Source organism: Magallana gigas, chromosome 1 (genome assembly GCF_963853765.1).
Source record: "Magallana gigas chromosome 1, xbMagGiga1.1, whole genome shotgun sequence".
Lineage (NCBI taxonomy): Eukaryota > Metazoa > Mollusca > Bivalvia > Ostreida > Ostreidae > Magallana > Magallana gigas.
The window spans coordinates 10,123,869-10,135,583 of NC_088853.1; the positions used below are offsets into that span (position 1 = coordinate 10,123,869).

The following is an 11,715-nucleotide window of genomic DNA, read 5'->3' on the forward strand; positions in this document are numbered from 1 at the left end:
ATGTGACTATTTCCTAGGTAAAACAATGTTTTCTCTCAAATTCGTCTGTTTCTTAATAAGGTATATCGTTAACAATGATTTATGTTGAGACATGTACATGTATGTTGTATTACTAAAGAAAATAAAGGAAAATATCTTGATAATTTTCTAAAGTGCGAATTTAAAGTTGTTTTTTTGGTTTACATTCTGGGTTCTGTAATTGTAATTTCGTGTCTATAATAAGATTAATCCACAATATACAATATTAATGTCCAACATATTATCATAAAGATCTTGTATGTGTATAATATTTTTTTCTTTGCTGCAGCGTAATGTTTTCTTATCATTATTTTGTTAATAACTAGATTTATATCATTTATAGTTAAGTTGTAATCATCACTATGCTTTATCTTTAAATATAACAGTCATTATCATTCAAAAAAATCGTTATTGTAAATTTTTTTTTCATTTTTTTAAATAAACAATTTTGACTAGAGAAATCCGATTTGAAATGTTCCATATTTTTTTTCAGGATCGATCACCATGAACATATTCATTGACGGGGCTTTTAGACTTTGTTGCGGGTTTATGTGGTTTTTGATTCTAATAAGTCTCAGTTGGCCTTCCGCATTTCCCGCTGCTTTGCTATATGTTCTAACGCTGCCGTTTGCGGGACGCTCTGAGATTACCAGGACAATAAGTAATAATATACTCCGTTTTGTGCAGTTTCCTCTGATATGTGCAAACAATATGTTTGCATGTGCACCACTCTGTAACCCAGAATGTGATGGGTAGTATGCATACGACTTATACTTTGCTGATCGCTAAAATGGCGCATTACTTTAAATGCCTTTTTACTCTCCAACGACTATTGCCAGGAAAAAAAACTGTAGTAATTGATCGATGTTTAATAAAGTATTGCTGTACATTGTTGTCTAATAATTGAAATATAAACGCAATTAAATGTTAAAACAACTGTAAAAGTTATCTCGATTTTTTATACATCATTCAACTCATTAATAAACTTAATTTAAATGTGTTGAAACTGCGTCCTTGGAATTAGTTTCATATTGCAAATATTTAAGTATTAAAGAATGTTTAAAGCTTTTTATAGACATTCTGTTATACTATTAAATCATAATGTTTGTGGATTATATATAATATTTTAACCCTCGACTTTGCATTGCCCCAAGAATTTTTTCATACGTTTTGTATATTTGTGACAAATTTCACTTGTGCTAACGGATTAAGTTTGATTAAACAATATTAATTTTCATTGAGAAAATTGTCATCAGAATTTGGTATTAGATAAGACTGTTCAAACTGCAAGTATGCATACTGAATATTGAATGAAATTACATTTTTAACTTTACTCTTATTCCATCGCGTTGGTTTTGAAGTGACCGCAATATTGGCATTTGCAAAGTATTGAAAGTAAACACTTTTCTTTAATTAGATTATTTTTTTTCCCTTTTTTATACTTATTTATAAAATAAACATTCTCTTTTCCTTTACTTCCTATTTTCCATTTAAAAATCACAAACTAGCCTTAGCTAATTATTTGGCATCTACGTATCTAATCAATTATTAAGCATGCTATAGATTGAATTTATAATGGCAACTAATAAAACGTGGAAAGCATTCGATTCTGTATACAGGTGAACACAGGTAAGGTAAGCACTGTGTGTAATAATCTAGAACTATCAAAGTTGGCAACTGTAGCTTAATGAAGACTGCTTCAGTAAAACGATCAGTGTTAGTAACACTTAAGTTTATTTCAATAAAAAAAAACCAGCCAATGTTCGTGGCACTAATGTTAACTCCAGAAAACCAGTCGTTGGTAGTGACATTTTATGTCAACTTCAGTAAACCAGCCGATATAAATAGTTAATCATCACGTCAACTTTATAATTACATTTTTTTAGAGTTGTTCGACGTGTGTAACGCCACCAATTGTTCCATCCGTCAGAAATGTGAAGAAAGCGTTTACTCATAGAATGTATCCTCCAGATGTGTCCTGTTAGGTTAATAGAAACAACAGATACATATAAATATAAAACGTGATAAAATTATATGGTGATAAAACCTCAATATTTATGTAGATATAAATACCCAATTAATAAATATTCAAAAATAATATTGCATCAATGGACGTATAGGTTTATTCATCTTTTATTAACAGCAACCCCATACCTGTTTTTGTTGGCTTGGCTAAATTCGAGAAATAATTTCAAGATCTGTCTTTAGAATAGAATTTAAAAGCAAATCACTAAAGAATAAAATTGGAAATGAAAAGAAAACAATCCCTTTATTAAATACGTTTTCAAACGTCAATATTTAACAATAATTACAATGGAAAAACTGGATAGGGCTTACACGAATGGTAATTTGATTTTGTCAATATACAGATGCTGAAACAGTTAAAGTTGTTAATGATAAGGATACTGTCACTGTATGTGACACCAGTATATACCGGGTATGTCATTGAATATATATTGCAGAATGCCGTACAAATGTAGAGTAGACTTGAGTGTTAAAGATAATCTGGAAGCTATTGGTGTATACAGATGCATACACAGTGGATGTATTGACGGCTTCACACGGCTAGGCCAAAGCCGCCTAATCTGTCAGCCTAAAGGTCAGTAAAACTATAGCATAGCGTGTGAAAAACCCGTTAGATATTTGACTAATTCCTGGGTGCAATCACTTAAAAGAAATGTGACGCAAATGCATTCCTCAAGCTTTGACACAACATTAAAAAAAACCCAAAAACAAGTAGATGTATAACGATTAAAATGTTGATATATGCAGATTATATGGAATATAAGATATCATCTCCCGTATTTAAGTATGTTCAAGTTATCGACCTACTAAATTCGAACATTAAGACCTCTTTTAAAGCTAAGGGTTGGTTAAAATATTTGTTTTACATATCTACGTTCTTAAACACAACTCCTTAGCAATGTAAACTGATAACTATTGATGCAATTAAATATTTTACATACAATTGTCGATCACATATTTTTGTTTGATACTTAAACATACATAATCTTAGTTCATCATCTCACGAGGTGTGTCTAAAATTAAAACAACTGAATGTGCGTTTTCACCGGTAGATGTAGATTAATGGCATATTTCAATAAATATTTATCGGCAGTACCTCTCTCTTGTATTGTATACAGTAGGGAAATTTCTTTTTTTTTTAATTTATGTTTAACGTAATCTTGTGCAATGAATGTATATATTTGATTATAAATATGTCATAAAAAGATAATTAAAAGAAAAGAATTAGTAAAGTTCTGCGGGTCTAGACACTTTGGGGTTGGGGGATGGAGGGAGCACCTGTGATCACAAAGTAAATTTTAATTAATCTGAACGAATTTTACTTTATCCCTTATCCCTCACAATTAAAACTTATTAAAAAGATAAAACAATGTATATTTCATTAACTAGTGGACTCAAGTCACCAGATTGCTTTTTAGGAAATGATATACTACACATCATACTTTTAATTACTCAATTTATCATATGACGTTTTCGGAATTGTTTATACATTCACATAAGACAGGTGCAAAAATGATGCGTTCGCACTGGCATTAAGACCCGACACATCGTTAGTTGTGTTCAGGTTAACTGCTTACAATCTAACACTCTTCTTTCCTTGATAGAATTTATAATTTGAAAAAACTAGAAATAAAACAAAAGTGATGAAAATATTTTTCTTCGTGTAAAAGAAAACACATCCAGAAATAATACACCTTGTTTTATTGACTAACACAATGTTAATACGATAGAGAGATAGAGAGAGAGAGAGAATATAAAAAATGAAATAAAAGAAACTACACTTAAAAAAACATCATTTGTATCATTTTTAAGATTTTGCTTAGGAAACGTATCTAAATAATATTAAATAGATGGGTTTTACATGACTTTGTGATAACATCAAACATGCATGTCGTCTCTACCAAGCTGGAACATTTGCAAGAAATATGACACATCACCACCAACTTTAAAAAACACCTTAAAAACTATAATAATTCAAAATAAATATGAATGTGTTGTCTTTATGAACTGCTTTTTGAATACACACTCCGTTGTCTAAAATCCATGCACAGCACAATTCACTAAATCATATAACTAACATATTACACGTTGCAGCAGAAAAGTTTGCGATGATTGATGATTTTGTGTATGTATCAGTCTCTATTGTTTTGTCGGTAACTAGATATTCACTACCAGTGTATTGGCTATCATGTGTGCTTTAAATTGTTATTCAACAATATTTGCTTGGGTAACGAATGAAGGTGACTAAATGCAGGTGTGTGGTGGTATATAGTATTTGTAAAATAAACAAATAGTTAATAATGTAATATGATAAACAAAAACACATACAAACTTAATTCAGTTAAGTTCTGTCTATCAGATATCAAAATACAAGTGTACTCATTATTATTTAAATTATCTCTTATAATGAGATTTTCATGAAGTTGCAAATATTGCATTAGTTTGTATTAAATATGGATTAAAACATTGCATATACTAGTAAATCATTTATGCTTTCTATTGATTAAAGTTGTTGTTCTTTACAATGCGAGAATTCAAAAAAGAAAGGAAATTAAATATAATTAAGAAATAAAGTACGAGTTTTCGTGAATGTTGCAAAATAACCTCCGAGGTCGAAAAAATGTTGTTTTGAAATATAAAAGCCGAGGCGTTAGCCGATTCTTTTATATTTCAAACAACTTTTCGAGACCGAGGAAGTTATCCTTCAACATTCACGAAAACAAGAACTTTATTTCTATTCTACTAAGTTAACAGCCCAGTATTTCTACAGATCGTTTCTCCTATAGAGAGACGATCTAGGTCATTTTGACGGCTGTTCCGTGTAACCCCAACGGTTTTGTTATAGTAATGTTTACATGTGTAACGATCAAAGGAATCACATGCAGACGACAGACTTTTTCTTAGGATTTTAATATTCATCACTTATTTATAAAATATCTTTGAATCACATTCCTAATATTTTAAGGGCAATTTAATACGATTATTACGTACTAGTCTACCACACGTTATATATTTTATGTAAAAACACGCAGTGAAAATGTGCTAGGGAGGTCCTAGGAACAGCCGCATCGATCTCTTAAAAATAAAGATTTGAGGCAATACTCATTGTTTTGACTGGAACTAACACCTGAAATTGACATGGTTTTAAAACTGTTCACGGTTTGAAGTTGTACTTCCATGATCAGTGCGAGACAAATAGGTATTTCTGATCTGATAATTTACTGATGAAGTTCGTTGTATAATGGAGAATATTGTCCGCGGCATCTCTTTGAACTCGACAATAACTGAAGTAGAATCACTACTTTCGCAAGGGATTCTTGCAGTACTCTTGGATCCGCTTTTACCTAGTAGCAGATCCACAATTCGGTCATGCCCATTTTGATGAGCTATATAAAGAGGATTAGTTCCCTTTTCCTGATTTTCATTAAATTCTGCCCCGTTACTCAGTAAAAGTTGCACAATGGAAAATAACCCATTTTGACAAGCTATATAGATAGGACTTATTCCTTTTTTTTGACGCTCATTAACGTCTGCTCCTTTGCTCAGTAAGATTTGTACAATAGAATAATGTCCATTTTGACAAGCTGTATAGATGGGACTGAATTCATTGTTATGTGAATTCACATCTGCCCCATGATTCAATAAATTGTCCACAATGTCATCATGTCCATTTTGACAAGCAATATATAGGGGGGTTACATTTGAATTTTCGCACAGATTGGGGTCAGCTCCAAAAGATAGAAGAATACGTGCAGTTTCATTATGCCCGTTTTGACAAGCTATAAAAAGAGGGCTGGCTCCTTTTCCATTGCATAAATTGATGTCTGCTTTATTACTCAGTAAGATTTGCACAACACTTGAGTGTCCATTTTGACACGCTATGAAGAGAGGACTGACTCCATTTGTTTTGCATACATTAATGTCGGCATCATTTCCCAGTAAAAGTTGTACAGTACATTCATGTCCTTTTTCACAGGCGATGTAGAGAGGACTTGCTCCTGTTTTAATACGTTGATTTATTTTAGCTTCATGGCTCAATAAAATGCTAACAATAGTTTCATGCCCTTCACGACAGGCTATATAGAAAGGACTAGCTCCACCCTCTTCTTCACATAGATTTATGTCAGCTCCATTTGAAAGTAATAGTTTTACAATTTTTTCATGTCCATTTTGGCATGCTATATATAAAGGACTTACACTGTCTTTCGTACACAGGTTTACGTTTGCACCATTGTTAAGTAATAGTATTACAGTGTTATAATACCCTTTCTGACAGGCTATAAATACGGGACTCACTTCGTTTTTGCTGCAAATATTAATGTCTGCTTGATTACGGAGTAATATTTCCACTGTACTATTACTTCCATTTTGACAAGCAACATAGAGTGGGCTAACTCCGTTCTCCATGCACAATTTTTTATCTGCACCACGTTCAAGTAAAAGTTCTACAATGCTAGCGTGTCCTTCAAAGCAAGCTATTAGGAGAGCAGTGGCCCCGTCGTTCATCTGAAAGTTTATGTTTGCACCATTGTCTAACAAAAACCGGGCTGTATTTTTGTGACCATTTTGACAGCCCAACTGGAGAGGACTCATCCCATTTCCTGCACATAGATTGATGTCTGCTCCAACGCTATGCAAAATATGTAAAATGCTATCATTTCCAGTTTGACAAGCTGTATAAAGTGAATTGACCTCTTCGTCTTTATCAGAGCATACATCGACGGTATTATTTAGTATAGACTGTATAGTGCAGTCGAGTGGCATTTGATGAGAGGAAGTCGATTTTTCTGGTCCCGCTTTTTCAGATACGTTTACTGGATTCTTAAGATTTGATTTGGCTTTTTCTTTAGAACAAGTTGAAATATTGGTCGGAACAAACCAACTTCTGTCCCGCTTCCATTGATTAACTATCACTTTTTCAAGCAATGGTTCTGTAAAAAATGATATACATTAATTAATAAATAAGGGAGGCTTATTCAGTCTCATCACGATACTAAACTCAGGGACTAATAAATATTAAATGCTGGGTGAAGGTATTCAAGCTTATATAAAATTACGCTTGCATTCGCTTTGCTTATAGATGACTACCTACCAAAAGGAGCGTGTTTACCGTATGACATAGTCATGCATTGATTTGTAGTTTTAGGAAAGAATTAAACAATTAGTTGAATATTATGAAAGATCGTTTTACGACGAAAACAAAGTACTTAGAGACAGCTGAATGATACGCGCTCAACGTTCACACAGACTGTGCTCACCGTTCGTTCAGAGTGTGTTCACCGTTCACGCACCGTTCAAGTGAGAATGTAAACTATATCAGAGGTGTAAATACTTAAATACTGGGAATCATATAACTTTCCAACTGTACTTACTGCATGTTGTTAATCGACGTGTTGTTTCTTCTGGCAAAGAATCTGTACAACCTCTAGAAGATGTATTAACAACAGTTGTCGGAAACATTCCTTGCTTTTGAAGCTTTGCTATTACCATCTCAGAAACGTTTTTTGTAATGGTTTGCATCATTTGTTGGTGGCCACCAGTTCCATTAGTATTTGCCGTGTTCGCAAGATTCTTTTTATTGCCATTCGATGTCTGGTTTACTTTTGTTGTATGACACCCTAGTAATACTGTAAAATACATTTACAAATTGAGATTACAATGCATCAAATTACATAAAGAGGACATTTGATTGCATATTTCTTTTTATGTCATAGAAAAAATAATTTGAAAAGTTTGGATTTCTTTTTTTTTATTATCATTTCACTACTTAAGAAACAGGAAATCGTCGGTTTTGTTTATCCTAAATAGCTAAAAATTGTGTATAAATTTGGATTTTATTAGAAAGGATATATACAACATTTTTGATAAAAAAAAATCCTGAAATTGTTAGGTTTTGTTTAAGATTTGCTTCTCTTAAACTGTTGAGAGAGTCTTTGAAGACAAATATGAAAACGTTTTCATATCTATCCTTAGAAACTCTTAAACTTTTAATAAATAGTGTTTCATTGAATGGTATGGATGTTATCATAGCTTGTTACGTTTTGTTTAAATAAACTTCAGCATGTACAGGTGACTCTTAATTGCTCCATTGGGCATTGGAAATACTTTGAGAGATCAAGAATTCAAGTTTTTAAGAATTTGCAATTTTCCTTATTGTTTTTTTAATCATACTTCAAATATAAATCCAAATACAAATCGATAAATGCGGTATGTTGCTATCATACCTCTTTCAGTCGATTCATTATCAATGTTTTCAATTTCTTCCAAATCAAGTTCTAAGCTTCCTGGATCATTATGATTATGCCCATTTATGAGTGGATTTCTCTCTGGTTGTGTCAGCAACTCTACATCAGGGACTTGTTGTTTGAAGGCTGTTGATAGTGAATGAAGATGATTTCAAAAACCTCAGTATTTAAATTAACGCTCTTTTTTGTGGTGTTTATTTATTTTGTTTTTCATTTAAAAAAAATTATTCACTAACTACAAATTCAAATTTGCAGTAGTTTCTTTTTTTTATTTAAAATTATTTTTAATAAAATTATAAAAAATGGGAATATGTATGTAATTTAAAACAAAAACAAACAAAGAACTTACTTTGTTTAAGCTGATAGATGCAGAACAAAAAGATAATCGCAGCAAGAATGTAAAATACATCAAAAGCTTCAGTGGAAGTCCGATCATTTACATCATTGATGGGATCACTTCTTATTTGCGAGTGGCTATTTGTTGGTTGAAAATATGACGAGCATGATGGCTGCACCTTCTCTGTTGGTACATTTGTAAGATATCGGTGTTCAGATTTAAATGGTGTACCGTACACCGGATGTGCTGTAACGTCCATCAAAATTTGTTGACTACCAGTGGTGGATTGCGAACTACAATTATTAGATGTATCGCTTATCGAACGAACAAAATGAACTTACTTCCACACACACAAACAAATTTACATTAAACGGAGTTGTATTTTTATCACAAAACAAATTACATAGAGCCTTACTTTATGCATGTTGATTCCTCAAGAGTATTTTCGTACAATGGACATTTCATGTCTGTAAAAAATAAAACAATACCAAAGTCGATTGTTTAAGCTACTTATGACAGTTTTAAGGTAAGGTTCACGTCTTGCACATTTAAATACTCTTATTTTGCATATCATATTCTTACCGTTACAAAGATATTTGTCAAAATGAATGAATGAATGTTATGTTTATAAGATATTATAGTTTTAAGCAAAATACCGGTATATATTTACTTATCAATTACCTCACCATTTTTCAGTATCATTTCACATTGTTGTATAAAATTTTAACTCGTATTTTTAAATATTACACTTCTTATGTTGGTGAAATTTTAAACAAAATATGTCAAGTTTTTATTAAAGTAAGCATCCCTTGCCATTGCTTGGTGTACAGTTGACCGAGGAACACTCTTTCAAACATGTGTCATTTCTCAAACACACTGGTAAATTTTCAAGAGAGTTGTAACCATCCATACGGTTCTGTAAGAATATGATAATCATCCTATAAATAATATGGATAATAAATAACTTTTACAGTGTATTGCTTTAATTAAACATGGAATGTTTATTTGTTGTTTTCGTTGGTCCTACGTTATACCAGGTTCAATTTGTCTCTGCGGTCTGGTGTGCAATAGGTACGACGATATTTTTTATGCTTCCATATATGTTTATTTAAATGTTTATTTAATCGTAAGAAATTGTTTAACGTGATGGTCGTTTACAGACTTTAGTTAACAGAACAATATTTATGTTTTTTCGGTTGATTTTTATGCAGTTTCATGTATATTATTTTTTGTTCTGTTTTGTTTTTTTGTTTTTTTTCTTCCCATTTTTTTTTCTTCTTTTTTTTGTGTACTCTTGTTCTTTGAACCTACAAGCCTTGAAAAAAGTCAGTAGATATATTAGTGTTTATACGGTCTAAACGTCTACCATGTAAAAAAGTTTTTTTTAAATTTCATTTTAACCACTGTTACATCGGATATCGTCTGTCCTCTAGGATACAATGTCATGCAGGTAAAACGTATTCCGTGCGTTATCTTTGTGTGAAAATTTTTCCGCACAGCCTTAATATTACAGGTCAGACGACAACCAAAAATAAGCGTATAATTATATTCTTATTGGTTTTTATTTGTATTGGCTAACGTCGCTTTAAATCCATTATATTTGCTTTTTATAAGGAGTTTAAATGAAAAATAGGACATCCATTCCGCTGTTAAAAATGAAGTGCAAAAACATTCCTAAAATTGTTTTTTTATGATTAAATCGATATGATTTAACAATTATTTTTGTCATGTTTCAATGATAGGTTCTCGTTTATAAATAAAGTTTTATGCTTTATTCCGAAAATTATGTCAAAAATTCAGGCAAAAGAAATTACTGGACCTTTCTCCGTCGAGATTATACATATTATCGATTTATGAATGTGGTCGTTTGGTAATTTGTAAATAGAAAAATATAGTACATTTGCAGCGCAATAAATCATATATGTATTTGGTACATGTAGGACGTCGATAAACATCACCCCGTTTCCCCAGATGCATTTACATTAATTTTTTTATAAGGGAAAATATCTATGCTTGTGCATCCAGTAATAAATAGATTGTGTGAAAACTCAAAAACAGATATTTACATAATACAAATTTATTCGAGGAATGGTTCAAACGGTCTAATGAATTATAATTACACCAACAGGGAATGTTCTGCTTTATTTAATAAGATGACGATTCGTAGAAACTGATAGAGCTACAATCTGCATAATCTAGTTCTAACCACTTTATCAATAGGTCGAAACTCCTATAAACCAAAAAAAAAAAATTAAAATAACGGACTGCACAAACTTCATGGAGATGTCAGACTCAAATCCCAATTGCCACAATATGGCTATTTCATTATTCTTATTTACATTATTTAGTTACCTTCACTTACTTTTTTAGATCATTCAATAAATAACATACAAAATATAAGCAAAAATATTTTCTTTACTAGTTCATGCGGGTAATAACGGTTGCGATCATTGCAAAATATTTTTCATAACCTACTCTACATGGTTATAATATATAAAAAAAAAATACAGGATCAGGAAAACAAACCTTTACAGCTTCAAAAAACTATGATGCAGTTTTGAAAAACATATACAAATTTATTTGTATATTATTTATTAGATAATATGTTATGACTCATTTAAGTTAAAATTTCTCTACAAGATAAGAGCAAGGAAAACACCCCAGTAAATTTCAAAAGCAGCATACTCATATATACGATTGTAACTATAGAAGTACATTTGATACTCACCAAGTCATATGTAAGGAATAGGAACATAAGTATCCCCAATAAAACTAGAAGGAAGAACCCCTTAAATACCATATTAAATTCATGGACAACACTGCCTGATATCAACAGAAAAATGACACACTTTCATTCACAGCAAAGTTTAAATGTTACACGTCTAAATATAACGCAAACCTCATAAACTTTACCACCAGAGTTTAATCGTAAATATTTCAATGCATCAAAGTGTATTAATAGCATCGTTGGGAATTTTAAAGTTTAATTTAAGACGTGACCTTTAATGTTTCATTGATAAAAAGGTGGATAAACCAAGTAGAATAACATGTATAACGGTAAATCCTTGACCGATTTTATGTCTCCAATTT

The 11,715-nt window shown here is 31.4% G+C and overlaps 1 protein-coding gene across 1 annotated transcript; it reads right to left on the bottom strand.

Annotated features, from left to right (window-relative positions):
- Nucleotides 1–2,994: 2,994 nt before the first annotated feature.
- Nucleotides 2,995–11,498, bottom strand: LOC105333714 (ankyrin-1). Its single transcript, XM_066082549.1, has 6 exons — nucleotides 11,354–11,498; nucleotides 9,041–9,541; nucleotides 8,638–8,918; nucleotides 8,268–8,414; nucleotides 7,416–7,670; nucleotides 2,995–6,974 (listed from the first exon to the last, which is right to left on the bottom strand). The coding sequence occupies exons 2-6, from the start codon at nucleotides 9,088–9,090 to the stop codon at nucleotides 5,188–5,190; spliced, it is 2,520 nt and encodes an 839-aa protein (XP_065938621.1). The 5' UTR covers nucleotides 9,091–9,541; nucleotides 11,354–11,498; the 3' UTR covers nucleotides 2,995–5,187.
- Between the last annotated feature and the right edge of the window lie 217 nt (nucleotides 11,499–11,715).

Bases quoted from the DNA above. Each gene is read 5' to 3' on its own strand.
- LOC105333714 (XM_066082549.1), bottom strand. From the start codon at position 9,090: ATGAAATGTCCATTGTACGAAAATACTCTTGAGGAATCAACATGCATA. The intron at 8,919-9,040 runs GTAAGGCTCTAT...TAATAATTGTAG, and splicing joins GAGGAATCAACATGCATAAA to TTCGCAATCCACCACTGGTA. The intron at 6,975-7,415 runs GTAAGTACAGTT...CATTTTTTACAG, and splicing joins ACGTCGATTAACAACATGCA to AACCATTGCTTGAAAAAGTG.